Source organism: Phasianus colchicus, chromosome 2 (assembly GCF_987193195.1).
Source record: "Phasianus colchicus chromosome 2, bPhaCol1.hap1.1, whole genome shotgun sequence".
NCBI lineage: Eukaryota > Metazoa > Chordata > Aves > Galliformes > Phasianidae > Phasianus > Phasianus colchicus.
In genome coordinates, this window is record NC_143437.1 from 54130892 (window position 1) to 54157611 (window position 26720).

The window sequence follows — 26720 nt, forward strand, 5'->3', positions numbered from 1 at the left end:
TGAGAAATGCAACTCTGTTTTATTGCTTGGGATAGACAGTGCTAATGCATGGCAACCGCTTTCAGTAAAACACAGTATATTTTTATGAGTGTAAACAGTAAGTGCTCTGGTAATAAATTGATTTCTTCTTTCCCCATCTTTTGGCAGAGTGTGACAAGCTGCGGAGAGATGGCTATCGGAGCTCTCAGTATTACTCTCAGGGTCCCACCTTCTCCTCGTCCTCCAGTGCAATCTGTGGAAGTTACCAGGATGATTATGAAGAAATTGAACAAAAGGTAATGGTGAAGAGTAAAGTGCTGGAATGAATATATGCCTGCTACAGTTTAATTGCCTGCAGTATTGCTCCTCTGTCTTCACCTTCCCTTGTTGTGTCTGTGGGCTCCAAAGACAAGCTGTGGCTAACTTTGGTGCTTCAGCAATGTGAGCTAAGATGGTAGTGCTGGCATAGACAGCAAGATACTCTGGAGCCTGGCTGTCCAAACCTGAAGTGCTGGAGCTCCTGGGATTTTCAAGACAGATATTCTATAATGCTTTGCCCCAAAATGTTACTTATGAAGTGTTACTTGTAAAGTTTGATTTTTTGAAGTGTTACTCAGCCATATGCACTTTTGTAGCACAGACCAAATTATCCTGTCTGTATATCAAGTGTGCAGATCCTGAGAACTCAGTTTAAAGGGTTCAGTGGTTTGAGTGCTGTCTTCCGTGCTTTTAAATCACATAATAAAAATTATCATAGAACATGTACAGTCCCTCATCCAGTATTTGATTGCTTTATATCTGCGTATTGGCAGGGAGTGTTGCTGCACCTCATTGAGTTCTTTATGATATGTACTGGCAGCAAGTAGCAAATGTAAAACAATGACAATTTGCAAAACCTTCCTGAAATCAGTGGAATTATGATTTGCACTGGTGACAGCATTAACTGTTTGAAAAATTTTGGTGCAGCTAGTTTTGCTTCAAGGAAAGGATAGCACTTCAAATTAGAACAGTTTCCCTTAGATATTTTTGGCTGTAGGCATGATTCAAAGCTGATGAAAAAGTGGTCAAAATGACAATATAAGGTGTTAATGATTGTCTCAAAACTTAAACCATAACCCTGACACTCTTTTGCAGCTCTGTAATCTAAAGCCAATCCCTTACAAAGTGCAACACACTCCCTTCATGTTGTAAAACTAGTGCTTTATGATGACCTTTCACCAGCATCATTTTATTTGGCTTTACATTATGTAATGACATAAAATTTTACTATTTTTTTAAAAATGAGCGCTTAACGGGTCTCTGAACTTGAATTATAGTCCCACTGGTAAAATACAGAATACTTCTGATAACTTATGCCTTGAGACAGTCGTTTTTCAGATGTTAGGATAGTTCTTCAGTAATAATGTGAAGCTGAGGTCACCAAATCCCATGATTCAGAATGTGAACTCCTTACCAGTAGATGAAAGCTTTGTGGCTTTGTTGTCTATTCAAAGCAAGACAGCCAACATTTAAATTCTGTGCATGCAGCACCAGCTGAAATTTGAGAATAACAGAATAATCATAGATGAATGAATAGCTATTTACTGCTTGTAAATTTACTTCTAGGTTGACCTATTTGCTATGTTTCATAAAACCTCTGTTTTACTGTGTGGTGCTTTCACAAAGGAAGCTGTCTTTCCACACTCTTTTTATCTACTCAAAAAAAAAAAGAAAAAAGACAAATATTCCACTTGTCTGTCTTCACTGGAGACATAATATGAAACCGTGGCTTAGATCACACAAGAGAAGACCTACATCCACAAATGTTCTTTTGTGGAGGTGTCAGTTACCAGAGGGTGATATTCATACTACAAAACATGCAGTTCTTAAAAGATGTTGAAGTGTTATTGTTTCAAAGCAAAGCCCATAGGGTAAAACAGGCTAGTTAGTCCAACCCAAAAAGCAAGCAGACAGAAGGAGAAAACATGGAAACTTGAAATGCCTTGGGTGTTAGTTTATATAAAGCAAAGTTCTTGGAACTACCCTTTTACTCTTAGGTTGATTCATGTAAGTTGCATTAATGGAACACAATCCAATCACCATTTCAGTGTATTTCTGCTGATCCTAATTGAGTTTGTTGGTGATTGAATTGGTTTACCTGGATTTTACATCTCAGTACTGTAACCAGTGTCCTTCTTTGTCACCTCTCACATACCACCATTGGTGACACTACTTGAAAAGTATTGCTGTCCTTCAGTGCTGGTCTGTTTTCCTAGTGTCAGGGATATACTGAGATGTCACTTTCAAACTCTGATTCCTTTACGTTCTGAAATATATACATTGTGTATTTTAAGTGTATTTGTCTTTTGTGTGTGTGTGTTATTTTTTTTTCCCTCATTCTTCCTTCCTTGCTTTTTTATCACTCATTTTCTTTCTTTCTTTTTGTCTCGCTCAACAGTCTAGTCTGTTAGACTGCATCTCTCAGTCTTGCATTAGCGCCTGCTGTAACTTGGTTCCCTGGAGCAACAAGGTACTTTGCCCACAAGTGGGACCATCCAGCTGTCTCATTTGCAGCTTGATGTTACTTGTAGCATTTAGCACATAAGCAATCCTTACATTCTGCCCTTAGCCTTCAGTTGTTACCTGCTTCTGTTTTCTTTTAAAAATTGATTAAACATAGAAAAATCAACTGCTCAACAGGAAAATGCCATGCCAGGTTTGTTTCCTGCATTTTTCCTCATTATTTCTTTTTTGTCTACAGTCCAATATCTTTTAGTTGCTTTTAATTACTTTTGGTCTATTAACATTTGCCTCCTTTGAAACTCCTTCCCCAGTGAACACTGTGTTTTACTTATTTGGCTGTGTGGTTGTTTTTTTAATTAGCCAAGGAAAAAGTTTCCTAATTGGAGTAACATAACTTCTAAATGATGAACGTGAGCTATAGGGAGTACTTGCTTGCAGGCATGTGCTGTATCATGTCTTTATTCAATCTACGAAAAATCTCATGGTATTTTTCTCTAAATCCTGTTATTTGTTTTATGAACTTTGTCTTGATAGTCTTTTAATTCTGGTTAACAAAAGAGTGCCTTTGCATATTTATGGGGCAAAAAAAAGTGTACTTTTGACAGTGTATTCAGCCATACCAAGTTATTTCTGTAGTATCTGCAGGAAACTGTTTAGAACATAAAGTGAAAACAGATGCATTCACTGTATTGGCTTGAGGGACTTGAAGAGATCTGATGTAAAATTTGGCTTAGTGTTCAGAGAGGCTGAAGAAATGGGGTGCTTCAGGTTGGAGGTGTGAATGTCTACAAGCCTTGCTGCTGCTGGCACACCTGGAGATACCTCCAGACAGTGATGCCTTCAACTGGTTCCCCCACCCCTTGGCTATGATTGTGTGTGAGTGTAATCAGCACAGATATTTTATACTGCTTTGCATTTTTTTTTTTTTTTAATGCTGATCAATTTGCTGGTTGAGACAGCAATTCAAAGAAGAAAATGTGTGAGAAAAGGTGCTCAAAGCCATCAAAGCTAATAAAAGGCTGGAGAAGAAATAGGATGTTGAGAGATATGAATAGATGGCTAAATTGGTATGGCTCTCATCCACAGCAGCATGGAATTTTTTCTCAACTTTATTTTTCAGAAAATTTCTAATTTTGTGAATGGTTGTGATGAACAGTGAGGTAAATGAAATGCCTACAAGTTTTAAGGTCCTTTGCTTAAAAGTGAGATTTGTATGGATTGTTTTTTCTTCTGGAGGTCCTGTCTTTTCAAACTGTAGTACAAGCCATTGCAATATACAAAGACTAAGAAAAAACAGGAACCTGGGGCGGGACGTGCTGTGAGATGTGCAGTGTGGCATCACTTGTAGCTGGGACCTCTCAAGCAGCATGAGTGAAGCTGTTATGTATTACAGTGCCTGAGTGGACAGGGGACAAGAAGTCAGCAAGGCAGTGGAGGGACTCTAGCTTTGTGAGCCAAGATGCTCCCCTCTGACTGTGGTGTACTCATGAGTCATTCTCCCCTGCATTCTCATTTCATCTTCCCTTCAGAAAGTTCAGGCTTTTTCCCCTCTAAAGCATATTTATGGAAAGACAGCAAGGTCCAGTGTTGTCATTTTCACTTACTGCCTCCCCTTCTTCCCTGATCCATTAAAGAGCACAAATGCAATGGATTTTTTAGAGGAGGTGTTTGTAGCATCCCATTTGGAAACTGCATAGAAATTTGATCATATAAATCAAACTATAAAATTGTTCCGAGTCAGAGATGCTTTAAAAATGGAAGGGGTGCTAACTGTTCTAAGTAGTGTTTATGCTGAGATTTATGCTGAGTGTTATGCTGAGCAGATAGTGTGAGCTCAAAGCACAGTCCAGTGCTATTTCTCATATAGCAGACCTCACTTCAAAAGACACTTCTGTCTGTACAGCAGCAATCTGTTGATTCTTTCTGCAAAATTCTGTATTGTAAATCAGGGTACATTTTCTAAAAACATGTGACTTTCACAAAGGAACATGAAGTATAAAATATTTTTTTCTCTCTTCTCTAATTTTGTCATAGCTAGAAAATTAGATAAGAAATTTGTGTGAAGGTAGTTGAAAAATGAGCTGCTTTCTACTCTGCACAGGATAGTTAAGTATGGCTTTTGACCTATCCTGCCCTTTGAAAGAATCTTTACATCAAAAAGCAAGCAAATATACCACTATCACTGTGAGTACTTTGGAAGAAGGGATTTAAGTAGAGATGGTCGTGCTTATCCAGAAACCACAGGAAGTGTACTTGCAGATGAAACACTAACACTCCTTCCTACATTCAAAACCAGCAGCTCTCCTACTGAACTTTTTTTGCAGTATGCGCCGCTGTCCAAAAGTAGTCATCTTTTACTGAAGCAGTGCTTGGCCACAGCTGCACAATTGAGTTATCAGTTGCTTTTCATTCATTATGTACTTACTGTACCAATCAGTTTCTGTCCTCTTTCCTCCATCCTTTCTCAGTTTTCTGGCCTTTTAATTCTGCAAAATTTCTGATGTTTGTTCCGTGTTTTTTTGTATAACTAGGATTCCCTCACAGTCAGTGCTTCAGTCCGCCAGTTTTTCTGTCTGTTAGTATTCTGTAACAGAAGTGTCCTGCTTTTCTGTTGGGGAAGGAAGGGTAGCTTTGTAACCTGTATCTCTGTCACCTGACATTTTATAGTAGCCCTGGTGACTGTGACTGACAGCTGAGACCTGGCATTGCACTGGCACTGTCTGAACATGACTGTCACTGGTGCTGATGCTGTCACCCAAAGCAGAGCATCCGCAGGTGGCTGCAGCTCAGACTCACCACACAAAATGCAAAGCCAGGCTTGCAGCGCCTCCCTCGCTGTGCCGATACAGACAGAGCTATTTGTACAAGAGAGAAGATGGTATTTCTCCTCTCCATCCTCTGATTAGTCCTTTGAGTGCTTACACATGTACTTCCAACACCAGTGATGCCCCATATAGGCTACCACAGAGATGTGGGTTGCATTGCCTTTTTTGCTCTGAGCTGTTGTGGAACAAACTGGAGGAGGCACAGCCTGAAGGCAGCTTTCCCATCTGCAGTGGCATTTCTCTCCCACATTGCTCAAGCTAGTGGAGGTTTTTATAAATGTGAGTGATTTGAAATGGGAAAGCACCTCCATTTGTGTGTAGGTACTTTAGGTGTGCCTGCACCGTGTACATTTATAAGCAATGTATGTACACAGACACACGTAAAAAAAAGCAACATTCACATTATATTTGTGTATTGTTATTATTACCTGAAGGGATTCCAATTTTTAATTTACTTTTTGCCTGGAATCTGCTTTGATTTATTGATCTGTAGTGAAATGTTGGGTCCTGTCTGAATGAATTGACAGTACACAGTGGTATGAATAAATGGTTATTTATAAACAGTGGGAACTTCTCATGATGACAAGGAGAAAATTAAAATCAGAAATGATAAACAGTGGTTGCAGCGTGGTGTTTCGTCATGCCTTTGTGTGCCACTCAGCTTCAGGAGAGAGCAAATCACTTAGACTTAATAATGACAGTGAAAGTCCATCTGTTACAAACAACAGTTACACCTCTCTCAAGCAGCCAGGAAATAACTGTGGGGAGAGTGGCAATCCAGTGCCAGCAGCCCCATTTTGGGTGGTATTCTGCAGACAGTGGGAGGAACAAAGAGATGGTGATGGTGAGGAACTGGTTTGGGGGCAGAGAACAGATTCCACCTTGCAGGGCATGATGGATGGCTTCAGAGGTCTCTGCTGTCCCTACAACCTCTACACTCAGAAGTGTTTGTCCTCTTCCTTGTTGTATCCAAAGGCAGGAGGAAGAGGAGCTGCTTCTTCCTCCAAGTCTTTCTTCCTCTCCTGCTCTTGGGATAACCTGAGGTCCCTTGCAGTGAAAACAGATTTGCTTCTGTAAAGGAAATGTCTTTTTTGGCATTATAAATTTGGCTGGTGGAAGGATTTGTACAAGCCGTTACAACCTCTTTTCTGATGCAGAAAGGTTTTATTCATTTATTTGAAGTAAAATGTCCGTCATAGATGTGATATCTAACACTTTTGATAAGGAACAACTTCAGAAATGACCATTGTACGTATACTAATACTTTTAACCACTTCACCTTTAAAAACAAGCAAAGCATGAATTTCTCCAAAGCCAGCACTTTTCCACACTGATCCCTGGCTGATGGTTAAGTGTATTGGCTGAGTCATTTACAGAGCTCTCCCTAAATGTGTCTCTTCCTAATAGATGTCTTCCTTACCCACCTTATAGCTTAGTACAGCTACATCAAAGCAGGGCTCAGCTTCATCTTCCCAATGGGACACTGCGGAGAAGAGAGGAAGGGGAGGTAAACCTCCATCCATTATTTCTAACAGCGAGAGGGGTTGGTTGCTGAAGGAGCAATGTAAATGTGTAAGATAATTATTTACTGTGCTTTGCTCCTCTTTCATTTATATGGTTCTAAACCTGATCAGATGTCATGGGTAAATCCAGTCTAGAGTTGTTTTTCCTTTGTTCTGTTTTGTTTTTATTTTTTGGTTGCTGTTGGATTTTTGGTGGTCGTTGGTTTTTCATGTGTTTTAAAAAGTCGCTTGTAAATTAGATGTGTGTTATTTGTGAGGGTGTATCCACAAGCCATCATGCTGACTGCAGCAGCAGTACCTTAGTACTTAGTCCTCTGTTCTTCCAGTAGAGAACTAACACTGTTGCATGTATGTCTATTTGCAGTGTTCTGTCTCTTCCCCAGAAGAAGAAAAGCTTATCACCATCAAAAGGCCTAAAACCCCAGTTTCAAGTGAGTTATCAGATATCAACACACAAACCAACTGGACTAAGTCGCTTCCACTGCCAACACCAGAAGAGAAGATGCGACAGCAAGCACAGGCAGTCCAAACAGATGTGGTTCCTATTAATGTGACTGGTAGGCTTTTAACTTCAGAAATTGTGTTATGCTGGTTAGGGAGGGGAGGGATTATAGGAGACCCATTAGGTGATACTTTAACACTCAAATGTTAAATATTTGATGCATGAATTTAATGTTACTTCTTGCACCTTTCTGTGAAAACAGTATTTTGCATTTAATAGTCTTTGTCTGCACTTAATGAGAAAAACTTAAAATTCCTTAAAATGAACATTAATGAAGTTAGTCTACACAATGTGGGCTTGAAACAAAATTAGATATTCATTAAATACAAGATGATTGACAAAGCACTGTTACTGTAGGCTTCATTAAAGATAAATAATGGAAAATCATGTTTTGTAAAATATTAATGATATTTAGGATTTTCTTCTAGGATCTTTACTTAAGGAAGGTTATCAGAGACTTCTGTATCTTGAAAACTAAATGTTACAAAATTTGAGAAAAGAATCCTTGATTCTCCTTTTCATCAACAATAAGAGGTTTAGGTATCAAGGAGAGTAGGGAGAGAACAGAAGGTTAATGAGGCTGTCCTCAACTGAGGCACTTGGTATGACAATCAACTTATATGACAGTAGCCCACGTTTTCTACATGCAAGCTGTATATTGATTCTCCATTTTCAAAATGCTCTTTGGTTTCACTGTTGCAGAATTCCTACTCAGTGAAACTTAAATTACAATGAAGTCTAACGTTGCATAGATATTTTGATGTGTGTAAATAGAATTTGTATGAAAGATTGAGTAATCACTTTGATTTAATAATCCCTCTGTCTCTGTTCAGTATCAAGGTTGTTTATTATTAGTTAATTCAAATAACTGACCATTTGCCTGCCAAAACTGGGATGATATTCAATATCCAATTTAATTCAAATGCCATATGGCATTCTCTGGCTCCAAGCTCACTCTTACAATCAGTAGCTTGCTATGTTCAGTTTTGTTTTGAAAGTAAGTTAGGAATTCTCTTTTTCTATGTGATTATCTTTTATTTCCCCCACAAGTATTTTTATAAATTACAGTTTTGTAGCAGTGGAGCACTACTTCTCTTACTGAAGGTGTCTGTTTAAGTTTTAAGGTGTAGTTTAAGGCCAGTGATAAACATTAGAGAGCTCTGAGAAATCACTAAGAAATGTTTCTTTAAATAGACAGTAGGAAATACTTGAGAGCAGCGGAAGATTATGAATGCTCCACCTCTGGAAAATGAATAGAAGGAAAACATGCAGTGCTGAAATGTAACTAGAGTTGTTCATGTTATCTAGGAAATGTAGTATATGAGCGTAGAAGGCAGAGCTGTGGGAACAGTGGATTATCTGACATAATCAATGAGCTTGAGCATGGTTTTGATATTGCAACAGCAGGAAGACAGTTTACTTACAGAATGGGTAATCTGCCATTTGATTTAATGATCCTGTGTCCTGAAAATAAATGGGTGAAGTAAATAGATGGAAAGAAAAATGAGGTAAAAGAGATCAAATAGCTGTCCTGAATTTAATTCAGTGTCACAGGAAACATTCAGGAAACATTAATGCATTTGCGTAAGTTACACTTACAGTTTCAACCAGATTAATTCAAATGTTGTGGCAAACCTTGAGCCCCTTGCGTGAGTTTGCTTGCCCCCAGCAAGTGCAGCAGTTCTCAAATTTTCTGGTGAAACTAGTACACGTTTATTACGCTTCCTGGAATGTGTTGCATGGCATTCATTCCTTAAAATCAAGATAGTAGGAAGGCATACAAAGCAAGGATGGGGAAGAAAGACTATTCTTTCAGTATGTGAGCTGGTCTCTGGAAACTAGTTTCCTTTTGCCTTGAAATAGCTGTATTGCTGCTTTGCATCAAGACAAGTGAGAAAAACAGACTGAGCCCCACACACATACAAAAAAAGCTGCTGTCCTTGTTCCCCTTTAAAAAGTCACAATCTGCTCCCCTCCTCTGCCCTCCCACACTGTGAGTAGTTCTATTTTGTGAAGTTCCTTATGTTACTATGTGAGGCAGGAAAAAAAAAAAAAGACCAAAAATTCTGTGCCATTTGTTAAACGTGCTGATGAACAAACCATAGCTGGTTTTTGTTTTGATTCGGCTTTTTCCTTTGCTTGCTCTTTTTCTTACTCTCCCAGAAGAGAGGTCAAAACATTTCCGTTTATTACTCCTGGCATTAAATAAAACGTTAACCTCAGAAGAGGTGACAGCATTTTCAGCAGTCCATTAGTAATGATCCTGCTACAATAGCCTGTCACGTGGTTGTGCAACAAATGCTCTGCTACTTCAGCTTTTGGGGCTCCTTGCTAAGCAGATTGTAGCTAATGCAGGGGTAGTAAAAATCTGTTGGACAGCCTGAAGGTGCAGGAGCTTTGCATTAGGCTGACAAGCTGCTAACTAGACATTCAATCTGTAGGATGTTTCAGTCTTTGAGGGTAGCTGGACTGAGCTTATTCTGGCCTGGAAGGAGTTGGGCTGAATTTTCAGTGGTGGCCAGTCTTTGCTTTTACATATCCTGTGGGTTAAAATGTATAATGGTGTCTCCTGTACTGGGTTTTCTGGAACTAACTTTCTTTCCAGATGGAGGAGTCTGGTGGTGGTGGAGCTGATGGGCAGCAGAATGGATCCTGGAAAACGTTTAAGCGTTTGCTTAAGTCCTGCTTGATTGACTTAAGTGAGATTTAAACACATACTTAAATATTTCCAGTGAATCCAAGAAAACTGACTAAATGTGAGGAAGAACTGAGTAAACTAGATGAGGAATGTTTAGACGATTTGTTACAAACCCAATGGAAGAAAAGTATCTTTAAATAATATGTTAAGATCAGTATTTTCTAAAAACTAGATAACAATGAAGAGTAGAAAACACTGAAACGTTTTTATTTTGATTGTTGACTTAGAGTTTATTGAAGCAACTACTTTGAAATTCTATAAATTTGCACAGTGTCTTTGAAAAAGCTATTTTGAAACCATCTGAAAAAGGGTTTGTTGAGTTAGCTCTTTGTTAGCACAGGGGGAGAAGTTAGTGTAGATCAGATGACACAATAACTTTTCCCAAGTTCATCCTGTTGGTATGCCTTAAACTATGCATAAAAGACTGTCTTCTTGTTTGCACCCCTTCTACTTAGCATTTTGCATAGTATTTTAGTTGAGATTATCCAAAGCCAAATTTTAATTTTCTAGCCCCTTACTGTCTCAGGCATAATCGCTGGCTTTGAATGGATCAAGATATGTTTAGAGATGCCAAACACTGTCTTTTGAATTCTTTAAATTCATTATTATGTGGCTAGTTATCATCCTATATAGAAGGATTATTTAATAGTCCCAACTCAGACTCCATGTGAGTGATAACATCATAGTAGCAGTAATGCCTCAGACACTGGATATTTTGTCTCAGTGTTTTGGGGCTTCTGTGAAGCCCATGGGATTCGTAGCTCAATATCTCACAGATCCCATGAGATTCCTCCTCCCTTTATCTGCCCTCATTTCAGTCAATCAGAAACTCAGATGAAAGTGACGCTTTGTAGATGAAAGGATTCCGCCCAGCATAAGTGCACTTCATTGGAGAACAAGACCCGTTAAAAAAGAGTCAGAGTCTTTATATTTACAATATGGTGATTGAAACTGCTTTGTATTTTTCCTTGTATTTTCATTATTCCGTATGCTATGCTTTACCTTATGACTGTGTCTTTAACTGTTTTAGTGGTTTTCTACACTGTCTGCATGACACACATCATACTGATGTGTAGTCTACCGGGGATAATATTTATGACATATTAGTTACTGTGCATTCATCACTTTTAAGAGGTAAATAATTTGGTCATGAATTTTCAAGAAAGCATAAAAGGCAAAAATATATACATGCATATCAAACTACTTCTGCGTTTAAATTTTAAGTAGGTCATCTAAAGGACACTTTAGATGTTTTGTCACTGCTTTAAAATGTTTAACTTCTAGTAAGGAAACTTATGTGTGAGATTGGGGATGGTTGTATTTTTAGAAATGTAGAGAATTGTTTGAGCACAGTCTAGAGGGCAAATTTTATTTTGCTACTTGTAAAATGGCCAAACTATAAACCTCTCAACAAAAGTGAATTCCTAAAGAAAAGCTGCTCAACCTTAATGATAGTGGTGCTTCTGGGTCCCATTAGGATACAGCCCATGGTCATCATAAGGTTTTATCTGGCAACGTGCATTTACACATTTTTTCAACTCTTACCATTGCATATATGTATAGTCATTTATAATATTTCATTGTTAAGCTGCTTCCATTCTAACTGAAATATTCATGAGCTCCTAAAATCAGTTTGATCTCTGCATGCTCCATAGAACTTACTTGTATCTGTGTTAAGAGATCACCACCAGAAATATGGTACACTTGACAGGTTCAGAGCAATTTGGAACGAAAACGAATTTGATTTAATGATGGAGGTCTGCACGGAAATCGTAATAGCTGTTGCCAATAGCAATGTCTGTTCCTGTATAAACCATTGCAGTTTTTCATTTTCATGAACAGATTTGCTTTTTCCACAGCTCAATATTTAAAAAAAAAAAAACAAAAAAAAACAAAAAAAACCCAAAAAACCTAAAAAACCATCATCTCATCTCCTGCAACCACCAAAAAAAAGAAATAACAACAACAACAAAAGCAGTCAGCAAACCCACAAATCCCACAAGTTAGAAGGCCAAATTAAAGCAAGGATTCTATTCATCCATAGAATTATAGCTTCTTTCACCTGTGAATTGGACCCAGGAGAAGTCAAATTCCTTTTGAAACCTGCAGTAGTGAGCAATATGTATGCATGTCTAAAACCTTACTGTGACAGTGTGCTGTATCTTTTCCTTCAGTGTAAACCTTCACTGTAGGATCAAGCTAACATCATTTATTAATGCCTTTTTTTCATTTCTACAACAAAGCTAGTGGAAGAAAGTGCATGATGTCAGCGTGCTTGGAAGTAATGTTGCTTTGCTTATTTTACCATGTATTAGGGGAGAATTTCGACCGCCAAGCCAGCATTCGGCGGTCTCTAATTTACACAGACACGGTGGTAAGACGGCCGAAGAAAGTCAAAAGGAGAAAGACTATAACAGGAATCCCTGACAACATACAAAAGGAGCTAGGTATGGCTCATCAGAACTGTATTCCATCCACTGTTCATTGTCACTGCTTATCATTACTCAACTAATAACATTACCAGTGCTCATGAAACCAATACAGTCTGATAGCCAATTACAGTTCCAAATAAGCAGGTGCCTCTTTGCCACCTGGAAATAAGGACCTTTTATCTGTGGGCTTCCTTCTGCTGAAGGGAATGCGGTATTTGGAAAATGGTTTATTGGTACAATGAAAATCTACAGGGATGTAAGTTTTGTAGTCTTTAATGCCCTTTCTGGAGATTTGGTCCACTCCCCTAAGATGTTAATTGAAGCAAAATTGAAGTGGGCAGGTGTTTCAGCTTGCAGAGTTATCCAGAGGGGTAAACCAATTCATCAATGCCTTCCTGGATCTGCTGAGAGTTGCATCAACAGTGAAAAATCTGTAAAACTTCCAGTTTAGTTTAGATCTAATTGGCCACCACTTAAATGTCAACATTATTTGATTTCAAATAATTTACATGTTACCATTATCTATTTCATACATATCAAAGGAAAAATGCTGAATCAGTCACATTTACACTACCTCAGTCTGTAATCTTTTCACAGTTAATAGTGTACAAGACATTCAGAGCTGATGAGACAGTCTGAATTTGGGCAGCCTTTCACACACTTTTTGGAGAACTCTGATAGTAGCTTTTTTTTTTTTTTTTGAAGATATTCCATTTTACCCAAATAATGACTTTACAGATAAAATGATGACCTTCTGCCTCCCCTCCCTCCTTCTCTCTCTTTCTGCAGTAGAGAAAGAATATCTTAAAATAGCTTGCCAGAACATAAGTTTAATTTTTTTTTTTACATGTGATATCATGTATTGACTGTTTCAGTATATTTCACTACTTTGCATTTTGCATTTCTTAAATTACATTTTGCTTTTCTCGTTTTTTGTCTAAACTTTTCAGAAATGAAAAAAAAAGTACATAATGTTTCTGGATGGATTTGAATAAGATAGAGAGCTAAACATAGAGTAAGACTGAAAATAAGCAAGTACATGAAGAGCAGTTTGTGTCTGGAACTGTGCTCCATCAGCATCTGTAATGAACAGTGCCCTGCCACGAGAATCTTCTGTATCTAAAGAGAAAATTCACTTATCTTAGCTCTGTATTAAGCCTTCATGTGGCAGCTTTAAATGTTGTTACTGCTGGATCTCACGTAATGATTTTGTATCTAACTGCTGCTGTGAGACCTGTCCAAAGCTATGAGGTGTCTTCGTCCATTATCTTCTTGTGGTATGGATACTGTTTGCTGCCTGCCATTGGGAACTCTGTCTGGAAGTTTGGAAGTCCCTCCTCCTGTCCATAGTGGACCTTGCTATTTGGCTGCCCTCAGTTGACCTTGCCACCTGACAGGGGTGCTTTCCAGACCTCCTTCAGGTTGAAATTTGAATTTCTTTCCTGAGAGAATAGCATTTTATCAGCCTTGCAGAAAGCTATAAGCAATCTCAAGAGCTAAAGTAGACTTGTTTTAAGCAAACAAAGCTACATGAGACATTACATAAGACTATTCTTATTGACAGATTACTTTTTCCTCTTTTAGGTCTTCTGATGAGGTAATTTCTCAGCACGTTTACAGCTGGCTAAGGAGTAGCAGAGGCAGTCCTGATCTTCCCTTGTCTGTTCAGGATGGATACTTTTTAGATTCCATTTTCCCATTTTCAACTCAATTTCTTTGCTCTTTATCTAGAGCTGAGATGAAATGACTTCTCTTGTGTTCCTTAAAAACCTTTGTGCCACTTAAATGCCAAATTAACACTGAGCATAGCTTGAACTATAGATTTTCAGGATTGTTTCAGTCTTACTGAGGCCAGCATGGTATTCTGAAAGTGGCATACATACCATGGTCATAGTTTTCACTTTTCAGTAGAGAATATCCATGGCACATGTAGGACCTACCTTGAGGGCAGAAAGCAGAGAAAAGCAGAGCAGAGCTCTTTGTTCCAAACTACCTTTTGTTCACTTGTAGAGATTCCTGATGCTCTTTCAGACATGTGAATTTTGAAATGACCGATAGCTATACTTCTGTGGTGAGGAGAATACTTCGTGCTGACAGTGTTTCTGAAGCTTGGAGGTTATGTTTGTGACCACTTCAGACTGACAGTGCTTGAAAAGATCATCTGCATCTGGTGGATTGAACTGAAAATGCAGTTGCTTGTAAATTAAAAAGAAATCTTCAGTGAATATCTTAAGAATTTGTGACTTTTGCCAGTCTGTTTGCAAAGGGTGACAGGTTCTGTGGTCTTGATTTTCTTCTTCCATTTCATACTGAGCACATTTAATGTAGCACTGTTTGAAGGTTTTCCTTGGCTCCTATTTGAAGTTGCGGAAATACTAGGGCTGACAGTATCTCACTGTAGGAGCTCTCTGTCCAGTTCACTGGCCCACAACCGGCAGGCACACAGTGCTTTAGCCATCTGCCCTACTGCGGAAGTTGGCCTGAAGTAGTTTCATGTTGCTTCTGTGGTGTCTGTGTAGCGTCCAGACAGCAAAATAGAAAATATATCCCAGGAAATCTTTCTGATGGTAGTTTGCATCCTGTTAGCATATTGATTTCTATCACTACAAACAAAGTGTATTTGGAAAGAGAACAGCTATGAGGGTCTTCATGGGGAAACTAGGAATGCTGCAGCAAAGGGTCTTTGCTGGAGTCACCCACCAGGCAACTTGGCAAGGCTGGGAATAAATTACATCTCTCTCATCCTTGTTCAGTGCTCTGTCTGCCTTTCCTCCCCTGTCACTCCCCAAATATTTCTGTAGCTGTCCATTCCTTATTTCTCTTACACTGTCCCAAAACAAACATAAAGTTGTTTTAAAACATTCCACAGTTCATTTGATCGGAACAAGGATCCGGACTAAACTCCAAATCAAGCAATTGCATTGTGCCTATTGACATTCTCCCTGTGGTTTCAGCTGAATAAATCTCTTTGTTTCTCCTCTAAAGCATTGCTGTGAATGGCTATAATATTTATACAAAGATTAAAATCCCTTGGTACATCAGAGTTGCTGTGCACAGGCTGAATAACCAACACATACAGCAGATTCTTGTTACCTCTTGTTTATTCTTCAGAAGGAAGCAGAAACTTGAGAGAACCTCAAAGCTTCAACCAAGCCTGAAATATTTTTCTTTCTTGCTAGAGAGCCTAGAGGCGCTTCTGCTGGGCCAAGCTGCTGGGGTTCTCCCCTGGCTGCTTTGGCCCCTTTGGAACAGGAAAGACCAAACAGAAGAGAAACCGTGTGCTGATTGCTGGCATGAGCTCAGTGGCCATGGTACCCTCACAGAATTTAGCCAAACATACCAAGAGGGATCATTAATAGTACTCATGAAACACATGCTGAAAATATCTTTAAAAATTCTTAGTTTTAGGTATTGTGGTTCAGCTGTGTTGTCACTACAGTGTTCCAGCAATGAACCACTCTTTCTGCTGAACGCAAAAAATGCTATATCATTAAAAGGCACCATGATGGATGGGGTTCTGAAGCAGATCATGAGTATTAGATGCCTCCTCGTTTCAAGATGTCAGTTACTCTCTGAAGAGTTATTGTCTAACAGCAGAGCAACACCAAAATAAGAGGAAAGAGCAAAGTATCCTTTTTCTGTCAAACACAGGAAATTTAAAAAAAAAATAGTAGTTTTGCCTACTTCTGAATTATCTTGTCTTATAGAACATACGTATTCAGTGTTCAGTAGAACACATTCAATTATACAAATGAGTCAGCGGAGTCAGTGTTGGGTCAAAGCCTCAGAAAGGCCAAGAAGCTTTCTTTGCTATTTTTTAATGTTTTAGTTTACATTTTTGTGCAGTCTCAGTTTCTCTGGTCTGTTTGTGTTATCCATCACCTCCAGCTCTCTTCTTCAGGTGTTACTTTTAATACAAAGAGCATTCTCCCTTCAGTCAAGGTGTTTCCCTTCTCTTTGGTACAGATGAGCAGCTGTATGGGAGAACCTGTCACAGGCCATGCTCATTTCTCAACTCCTGGATAACTTTCAGCTTCCCTTAGGTGTTCCAGCTCTCCAGACCAAAATAAAAGCAGCCAACTGGCTTCCTGTTTCTCTGGTCCCTTTTCTGTGTTTAGTGTTTTAAGATCTGTGCCAGACTAACTTTCAATTTGTGAAGCTACCAAGTCATCTTGCAGGTGTTCTCCAGAGATCTGCAGCAGTGCATTCCCAGATAGTGTTGAATGGCTTCCACTCTCTATTGAAGGAGAGATGGGTTTCATAGTACAGTATCTATTCTGTCACGCAGTGCAGTTCATCTTCCAGTAGTCGTGCCTCATCAAAAAAAAATTGGTCCCTCACCACGTCCTTATCTCCAGATTGGAGGGATGTGGATTTGATGGGTGGGCAATTCGATGGAGAAGAAATTGGTTGAAAGGCTGCACACAGAGGGTGGTGATGAATGGCTCTATGTCCAGGTGGAGGCCGGAATCGAGTGCACCCTCAGCAAGTTTGCGGTTGACACGGTGGAAGGAAGGGATGCCATTCAGAGGGAAGTCAGCAGGCTAGAAAGGTGGGCTCGGGTGAACCTGATGAGGTTTGGCACAGAAAGTGCAAGGTTTTGCACTTGGGCCGGAGGAATTGCAGGCATCCATACAGACTGGAAGGAGTGGTCCTTGAGAGCAGCCTTGCCCAGAAGGACCTGAGGGTCTTGATGGATGAAAAGCTTAACATGAGCCAGCAGTGTGCTCTTACGGCTCAGATAGAAAATGGTATCCTGGGCTCCATCAGAAGAGGGATGGCCAGCAGGGACAGGGAGGTGATTGTTCCCCTCTACTCTGCTCTTGTGAGGCCCCATCTGGAGTACTGTGTCCAGGTCTGGAGCCCCCAGTACAAGAAAGACAGGGAGCTGTTGGAGAGGGTCCAGAGGAGAGCCACAAAGATGATCAAGGGACTGGAGCACCTCCCCTATGAGGACAGGCTGAGGGAGCTGGGCTTGTTCAGCTTGGAGAAAGGAAGGCTGCGGGGTGGCCTGATTGCAGCCTTTCAGTACCTAAAGGGAGCCTACAGAGGGGAGGGGAATCAACTCTTTGAAAGGGTAGATAACAGCAGGACAAGGGGAAATAGTTTTAAGTTGAGGGAGGGAAGATTTAGGTTGAATGTCAGGGGGAATTTCTTTACTGAGAGTGGTGAGGTGATGGAACAGGCTTCCCAGAGAGGTTGTGGATGCCCCATCCCTGGAGGTGTTCAAAGCCAGATTGGATGGGGCCCTGGACAGCCTGGTCTAGTATTAAATGGGGAGGTTGGTGGCTCTGCCCGTGGCAGGGGGGTTGGAGATTCATGATCCTTGAGGTCCCTTTCAACCCAGGCTACTTTGTGATTCTGCGAAAACAGCAGGTTTGAAAAACTGCTTCAAGTTTTCTGCCTTTAGGTATCTTCTTTCTCTTCAGGCATCTTCTTTCTCTTCAGGCATCTTGCTTTTTTTTTTTTTCTTCTAAGGAAAGTTTCAGTCTTTTTCATTTTTAAAAGGGTGTCTTAGAAGTTCATGCTTTGCATGTACTTCCCTCAAATGATTTAATTACTGTTTCTCACCATATGGTATAATTCAGGGCCATTATTCTTTACTCCATCTGTGTTTTCCCCTTTCCCCTTTTTTTTCCTTATGCATAAGGATTCAGAGGGTCAGAATGATCTCATGTGCTTATTTCCCATCAGCCTATTTCCCTGCCTCCCATTTTCAGTAGATCACAAGAGATTGCCACTTGTGAGGCTTCCTCTCTGTCACTGTGCGATATGACTAACAGCTGGATGAACTCTTCACTTGCTTTCTGGTGGCTCAGCTCAGAACTCTTGTTGTTACCAGCCAGCATCCCTTGGGACTGTTGGAGCTTCTCCCTTGAAGAGTTATAGAGGAAAATATTACATCCTAAAAAATGTGGGCATTTGTAGCTGTTTGATCTTTGAGAACTTAGGTGTTCTCTTGGAGACTCAACTGATAGTCTTTTCTAATGAGTCCCTTAGGCACTAGCAGTCAGTTAAGCTATAGGTCTCACAGGTAGAAGTCACAGAAACTAGTGGTCCTACAGGAATACCACGCAGGGACACAGGTGTTCAAGCCAAGTGATTCTGCATCCTGGTTCAAATTATAACTTTGAACATTCTTTGGAAAGAAACTCCCCATTCTTTTGCCTTTTAGCTAATATCAGTTTTGAAGCTGTAGTTTCTCCACCTTGCTTGTCTTCAGCACTATTCAAGCGGAGTATTATGGAGTAAGCAAGTATCATATGCTTTTGAATAATGGGGAATGAAAGACGGTGGTGTCAGGGATATATTGCTTACCAGAGGCTGAATGTTCAGTTAGTGAAATGAACAGAACCAATAAAGCCTCAAGTTCTCCATATTTTCATTAGAATTCTCCTTTGTGGGAGGATATGCAAGATGATTTACAGGGTGGTTTTTTAGCCAACAGGGTGGAAAAGTATTGCAGGATTCTCTGCAACATTTTTCTCCCCTCTGTGAGATTACAGATGCATGGTGCACAATCAAAATTCCTAAAATTACTGTGAACCTGATGTATTAGTCTGTTTCTTTTTAAGCATCTGTTAAAAATATTTGGTATGAAAACACTAGGGTAAAACAGCTCTGACTTTTTTTTTTTTTTGTAACATTGTTGAAGTAGTGGTGCCTGGATAGTAACTTGGCCAGGTCTCCAGGTTTGGAAGATTGCTAGGCGGGGCATGAGAAGAAGAGATGAAAGGAACAAATCTAGGAATGTGCCTGTGGCACAAAAGACAAATGCATGTAGTAGAAATGATTAGTCAGAAGTAGTCTGGGAAGAAGAATTGCTTCTATATACTAGTTGAAACAAGTGATACAAACTGCGATACCAGCACACGCTTTATCCTCTCACATCCTCAGTTTTCTGTCCTCCTTTCAGTGTGCAGGACCTTTCTGCTGCAGGAAGTTGCTGGTGCCACAAGTCTGATGGAGTCACAGGGAGACTTCCTTAGCTGTACCCACCCCTGGGGATTACATGTAGATCTGTTTTTTTTCCATTGAGTCTGTACAATTGGTTTCAGTCCCTATCACATCCATTTGCCACCAGTCAGGCACATGCAGGTTGCACCAGTTTTCCCTATCTTAAATTGAGTGCTTGGAGTTGTGGTATGCATTTGAACCTCTTCTCTGTGTTCTCATGCAAGAGACATTAAGTATATTGTATACTTTGCTTATTCCAGATACTGGATGCCCTTTGTTTGCTGCCAGACTCTCTACTAAACGTGTGTTAGGGAAGAGCATTTACATTTGAGACATTACTTCAACTTTTTCAGTATAGCAAGAAGCAACGTAATAAAGAAGAAAGGAATCTAGATTTAGGTCTCCTGTGATGGACATAGTGCTGACTGCAGCGCTAATGGACACATGATAAAATGCAGACAAGTAGTACGTTATTTTCAGCCAGATTTATCATACCACCTACAAAGGCAGCAAGGACCAGTCTCAGATATGTGTAATGAGAAGGTGTTAATAAAAAAAGGATGCTCACCTATATCTGAAAAATCAAGGAACACAGGAGGGATTTCTAGCAAGAGATCCTTCATCACTGGCAGTCTATCTTTACAGTGAGGTCCTAAGGGGTGGAGCCAGGTTCCACCCTCCTTGGTCACATAGGTGAATTTCCTTCACCTGTGCTTCCAAGGTCTTTTCTTTGGGTGTTCAGTCAGTAGTTCAGGCCATGACTCAGCAGTTCCCATATTACACCACCATATTGCAGCCAGTTTTGACTTTGTCATGTTTAGCATCTGCATCCTGATGTCTGTTTCTGCAGGTTTGGTTTTGTTGTTTGTTTGTTTGTTTGTTTGTTTGTTGCTACTGTCTGTTCCAACTAGATGGCTTCGTGGATTATATTTTTTTAAAAGCTCTGAGAGAACTCCAGCACTTTGGTGTTATGGAAATCTGATAACTGCTGTGTTGCTTAATCAGATTTTTTGATAAAGGTAGCAATTTTGATGTAATATTGAGTTAAGAGGTCGAGCTGTTTCATAGAATTGGTTTGTCCGTCTTCTAACTGCAGTGCCACCAAAGGCAGTTTGACCTCAAAAATTTTTGGAAAACAAACAAACAAAAACAACTTACTTTCTAGTTACTGTAGAAAAGTAAAATAGTGCCAACCATGAAAAGCCCCTTCCCTAAACACATCCAAATAATGACAGGATCTGGCCTGTAGTTTGTACCTCTGGGATTGGGCTCTTTTGCCCTCTCTTGGCAACCAGAGTTACCAAGTTTTTGTGCTGTTGAGGCAATTTATGTTTCCATGCTTGCAGTAGACTGGACCCAGGCTACATCTATACTGGTATTAAGCACAGGGTAAGGGCTGGTGCTCAGCAGCATCCTGCACTCGCTCACCTTGCTTCCTCATTAGCAAGCTGCTCAGGCACAGCAGGAGGTGGGTACAGTCATGCATATGGAAACAGAGCTTGGCTTTGATTGGCATGAGGAGGCTTTGGCCTCTTATTTAGTAGCACAGGGGTTTTAGTTATAACACCGTGGTTTACTTTTGTATTTCACACATTTTAAAGTATAATTCATATTTGCAATCAACAGTATGTCCCAATAGTGCATTCTAAAACTATTGGGTTTGGAAGAAAGAAGGAGGAGTTTTGCAAGTTCAGTGTTGTCCTGCTTTGCCAGTTGCCTTCCATAGCAGTAACTTTTTAAACAAGCGTAAGGTATCCATGTATGTTAAGCTGCTTGTGAAGTGGACTGCTTTTAGCTTCCCTTGTGAGTACAAATAGATGATGTGCTGAAATGAGGTTCTCTTGGCCTCAGGTCAGTATTTATTAGATACATAGTGCTTACAGCTTCATTCTGCACCAGCCATCTCATTCCCTCCTGTATGTGTATATGTGTATTTCAGAGTGGTAGGAAAAGTACCCCACCTCTGTGGTTATTTATGTAACTTAGTATGCAATTGTTTATCACCAGATAACTGGCTAACAGTTGTCGTTGGGGATGTTACAGTTCCTATGTATGCATATCAAAATTAGATGCGCGTAATGTCTGCTTTGATAGTTTCCTCTCTCTTAACCCAAGGGAGACATTGATACTTAAAAGAAAAAAAAAAGATGGAAAGCAAAAATAAATTATTTTTCTTACTGTACGGTTCTTAATGACTGTACAGAATATGCAGATACCTATTTTGATTGGCTGCAGTAGTCCATCTGTTCTGACAGTATCTCATGTTAGATTATCCAAGACGTTTGCCAGCATCTGAGTATCTAGCTTTGCTCTAAATCTCTTCAAGAAGCAGAAAGAGACTACCTTTTCATAAGAGCAAGAGAAATCTACACAAAGCAAACTAAATAGGCTTCAAGCTGCTAAGAAACTTCTTATGTGCCTAGGGAAAAGAAGTAAACAATCTTTTTGTGTGTGCTTCTTTCACTGCAGTCTTTTCAGAGCCTTCTTTTCCTTATCCTAAATGCCTCTTGTGCCTGCCTAGAATAAGGATAATTAAATGTCTTTTAAGTGGTGTTTAAAGCTGCATGATAAGAATACCTATCCTCCTGATCCAGTCCTGTTGAGTATGCTACTACATTGCTTCTGAGAGTAGCATTAAGGCGGAGATTTGAAATAACCAGTTTTCCCTGCAGTGACATATGCAGTATCCTTACAAGCATCTCCAGCAGCATGGCTGCCTCTTGTGTTTGCTATTTATAAAGTAGTGCTGCTGAATTGGGAAGCAAGAGCTTTATGCAGGCTGATTTTAAAGCTGTTCTCTGATTCTTGATTTTAAAAGGTACCAACACAAATGTAAATTTAAAAGAACCTTAGGATTCTTTCTGCTGACCCAGGGGTAACTGTATCTTGAATTAAAGCTTTTTTTTTTTTCTTTCTTTGCATTGTCCTCAGTTTGTTTATGCCACTATGTGATTATTACATCATTAAATAAAGTCCAGTTATTTTTGGTTTTCTGATGGTGCTGAGGTTGGGACAATGATAAGTACTGGAGATTTTTCTTTATGATAAATAGAAAGCAATCCTGTGGAGAAATGTTATTTAATGGCAGTGTTTTTTTTATCAATGTTGCTAGAGCAGACACATTATTTGTGGTAAAACAATGCACATTTCAGTGTGTTAGCCTCTTTGTAGAAGAATGGCATGGATAGCTCTCCCTGTCTGCTGAATAGTTTTTCTGAAGCATAATGCTTTTAAAAGGCAGATCTGATTATTCACATTAGTCTTCAGATTTCCTTCCCCTTTTCTTTATTGCATGAGGCATTAGCATGGAAGCATACTTCACATTTCTTAGGCTTTTGTCTGTTCCTGCTGCTTTGCCTCCTGGAAGTCAAACAGTGCTACTTGGTTTCTGACACAACTGATTACTATGGAAATTATTACCGTGTCATAAAGAGAGGATTTCACGTGTCGAATGTGCTGCGCGAATGCAGAAGGTTCCTAGTAATAAAGAAAAAGGGAAGAGAAATGCAGAAAATAGCTGTGCAAAATCCATTGTTGCAGATTCTTCTTCCGAAGGCACAGCCTTCAAGAGATTGGGGAACAAGCAGATTGCTGGCTTTTTTTTTTTCTTTTTTTTTTTTTTTAAATCACTATGAAGATAAATGTGAATTTGTGCTTCAAGGAATAATTATTTTATTTTGACTCCAGCAGTTGGCACTGGCCAAAGTGATTTCCGAGGGCACTCGATGTATGTCCCAGATCACAGTTCCACGCTAGGGCGACTAGACAGCTATCGCTCTGCTATGCAGCGGTCTGAAACCAAGGATACCAGCTGCCAAACTGAAGAAGTTAAAGTTGTGCCTCCTTCAATGAGAAGAATACGAGCACAGAAAGGACAAGGCATTGCAGCTCAGATGTCTCAGTTCTCCAGCTCATCTGGAAATATGTCTGTGATGAGTGATTCTGCTGCAGTTATATTTGCTTCTCGCCAGAATAGTGACATAGGTTTTCACAGCTTGCCTCGGGCTGGTGCAAGAGTGTCTCTGCAGTCCTTAGAACAGACCCAAAGCATCTCCAGACAGACAGAAGACATTGCTGGCACTTTGCCCCACCAGATAAGTAAACTGCAAATGGATGATGATGTTGTGCATCTGAGAAATAATGCCACAACAGGAACTCTTTCAAGGCCAAAGTCTCAAGAGGTAAGAAGTTATGACAGTGAAAAGTCTACTAGCCCAGCATGTGTAGTCTCTCCTCATGCCACCTACTCAACAAGCGTCATACCCAATGCAACACTGTCATCCTCCTCAGAAGTTATTGCTATTCACACTGCCCAGAGCACTGGATCACTGGATAACAAAATTAGCAGTTCTGCCATGTACGCAAAGCCAAGAGACAATCCTGTTGCCAACAGTGCAGTAAGTGGGAAAGAAGATCACCATTCTTCAAGTGGTAACTGGAGTGAGAGTAGCTCCACACGTCACTCACAGACTTCAGATACTATCCCATCTAATACTGTGATGTTTCTTTCTCTTGGTGACTCTGCTGTCTCTCTCAACACTCCTGGAAATGTAGAGGCTGGTTCTCAGAGTGTGAACTACAGCTGTAGAAGCAATCTTGCTTTACCAAACCGGTCCCAGGACAGCGATGGGAGGAGTGAATCTAGCTACTCAGGGGAGCAAATGCAAGGTGCAGTGAGCAGCACAGAGCACTGGCTATACAAGTCTGCAGAAAATAGTGAGACTGCATCATGCAAGGTAGCTTGTACTACACCAGGCTGTGCTACTCCTGGCAGCAACCTTAGCAGCAGCAGCCTGGAGAGGACATCAGTCAAAGAAGATTCCACTTCTCTGTATTCTGTAGACCATGATGGTTATTACAGCTCTATGAGCATAGACTCTGGACTGAAGTCAGACACGCCATGCTATAGTACTAATGGTTTTGGGAACCCCAGAGACAGTGTGATTAATGTCTTTGAAGCAAAGGAGAAGAAACATCAAGATGACCAGCCAGGCCAAGGTGAAAAATCCCTTGCAAGAAATATCTCTCTAAAAAAGGCAAAGAAGCCGCCTTTACCACCATCTAGAACAGACTCACTCAGAAGGGTACCCAAGAAAAAAGCTCAGTCCAATGGACAGGTACTTGATGAAACCCTCATTGCTACCCTCCAGCATTCTCTTCAGTTGAATCTCAAATGCAAAAATGGCAGCTCCCCTTCCCAGAGCCCCTGCAGTGACTATGAAGATCCCTGGGTGTTGCGCTCTCGCAGCCAAAGCTCAGTCAGTGCAAGCAGCAGCATGATGTCCACTACTGCCCCAAACCTGTACTCCATTTGCACAGTCACTCCCTCTCAGAGTGAAACAAGCAGCATTAAGTCAGAGTATGCTGACCAGTGGGGTTACTACAGTGACTATGCTGCAGTGGCAGATGACCAGATGAAGTCTCCAGTGACCCATTCTGCCAGTACCTCTTCTGCTCTCAGTGATTACAGTATCAGTCACTTCAGTGATGGCTCAAGGGCTTCTATGCCACAAGTGCCCACTGGACTGGCCAAACCAAAGAGCACTTCTCCAGAGAAGTCCCACCGAGTCACATCACCATCCAGTGGGTACTCCAGCCAGTCCAATACACCCACTGCACTTACTCCAGTGCCTGTGTTTCTAAAATCTGCGTCATCAGGAAATGGGAAATCCAAGCTGAAACCTAAAGTGCCTGAAAGGAAATCTTCTCTTCTGTCTTCAGTCTCCGTTTCTTCATCCTCCACTTCTCTTTCTTCAAATACATCTACTGAAGGGAGTGTGAGTGTGAAGAAATTGGACCCCCCGAGCTCTCCTCCAGATTCTGGTGCACCTCCTCCTCCACCTCCTCTTCCAGCACCTCCTCCACATTGCCTTGAGCTCTCTCCTCCCTCTTCCCCTCCTCCTCCTCCAGCAGAAGCCATGGATCTATCACCATTGCCAGCTTCTCCCACGTTTCCCCCCCCTCCACCAGAAGCCGATGTAAATTCTTCCTTTGCTCACAGTGTCCAATGGTTACCACAAGAAGCTTCCATCAGTTCATACTCTTCCCCTGTTCCTCCTCCACCTATTTTCCCTTCAGTTGTCCCACCACCAGCACCACCTCTTGATCCCAAACTGACAAAAGGTGCAATTATATGCCCACAGCATTCATTTAAGAAACACGATCAGGAAGATTCTTGCTACAATGCTGTGAAACAGCCATTCAGCAAGCAAGATGCATCAAGACCTGTGATGCCCTTAGTAACTACCAAAGCATTGCAAATGGTGCAGCTGAGGTCTATCAAAAAAGCAACAGAAGGGGACCCATCACCTGAATCTGCTTCTGAAACCATCTCTCAGGAAAAGGGTGTTGTAAATTCATCATTACAGTCTTCCCCAAGGCCATCTCTCTCACTAAGACTCAGTAACAGCTTAAGTGAAGAGGAGATGAAGATTCATGGCACTTCATTTAAAAATGCACCTCAAACACTGGCTCAGAGTTCTCCTCTGATACTCTTTGACAACATACCCATGCTTGAGAGCGATCAAAAATCTGCGGTTACCAACAAGTCTTTGGAGCCAGATTCCCTAGGGTCAGCTCCAGAAGCCACACCTAAGTCCCCAGTGCGGAGCGAAGGCTTCCATTCTGACATGCCACCGCAGGGGTCACCAGCATCTCCAGAGAAGACTCAGGTCGTTTTGCCAAACAAGAAACCACCTCCCATTTCAAAGAAACCCAAACTGTTCCTTGTTGTACCACCTCCACAGTTAGATCTCACAGTGGAGAAAATAGCTGAAGTGAGTGATACTGTCAGATGCACATCAAGCCCGACTAAGAAAGACGCTGTAGTTACACACTGCGAGGAGGCGAGAAATTGCCTTACAGATGGACTCAGCTCCAGCAAGATGGACTCTGGCAGCCTGGTTCCTGAGGGAGGAGCTGCCGGAGTCACCTTCTCTGAAGCAGTGGGAGCTGGTGCCTTTGTGGTACAGCCCGCTGCATCACCAGTTCAAGAGGAGCCCAGGCAAGAGGAGCAATCGGCTTTTGATGAAGGAAGCAGCTCAGGCAGCAGCCAAGACAGCGGCAGTAACACTGAAGGACACCTGTCTCAGGAGAACGAAAGTGGTGAGTCTGCTTTCTCTGACTCTTCTTCCGATGTAACAATAGCTATGTTAAAGAAGGTGGGGAGTGAGGATAGATGTTGTAGCATTCATCTAGTCTTCTGTAGAGAAAAGGAGCTCTTGCAATAGTTAGAGCTAAAAGCCTAAGGGAAGTTACAGAATTAATGCTTGTTCCAATTCCATTCTGACTTCTTGCTATTGC

The 26720-nt window shown here is 40.7% G+C and overlaps 1 protein-coding gene and 1 long non-coding RNA gene across 15 annotated transcripts in view; one reads left to right on the forward strand and one right to left on the reverse strand.

Annotated features, from left to right (window-relative positions):
* Positions 1-26720, forward strand: part of NHSL1 (NHS like 1) — a 165984-nt gene that overhangs the window by 132667 nt on the left and 6597 nt on the right. For 9 of the 14 annotated variants that reach the window (XM_031611128.2, XM_090135704.1, XM_090135714.1 and 6 more), the window contains 4 exons: positions 148-275; positions 7194-7386; positions 12345-12476; positions 23106-26522. In XM_031611128.2, the coding sequence (XP_031466988.2) occupies positions 148-275; positions 7194-7386; positions 12345-12476; positions 23106-26522 (3870 nt within the window). Of the gene's footprint in view, positions 1-147; positions 276-7193; positions 7387-12344; positions 12477-19168; positions 20269-23105; positions 26523-26720 lie in introns of those variants that run through there. The other 5 variants (XM_090135705.1, XM_090135711.1, XM_031611138.2 and 2 more) reach the window with 4 other exon arrangements.
* Positions 106-26334, reverse strand: LOC149919033 (uncharacterized). The gene is made up of 3 exons (XR_016464337.1): positions 26251-26334; positions 6731-6789; positions 106-232 (listed from the first exon to the last, which is right to left on the reverse strand). It is a non-coding gene; the product is annotated as an uncharacterized LOC149919033 (long non-coding RNA).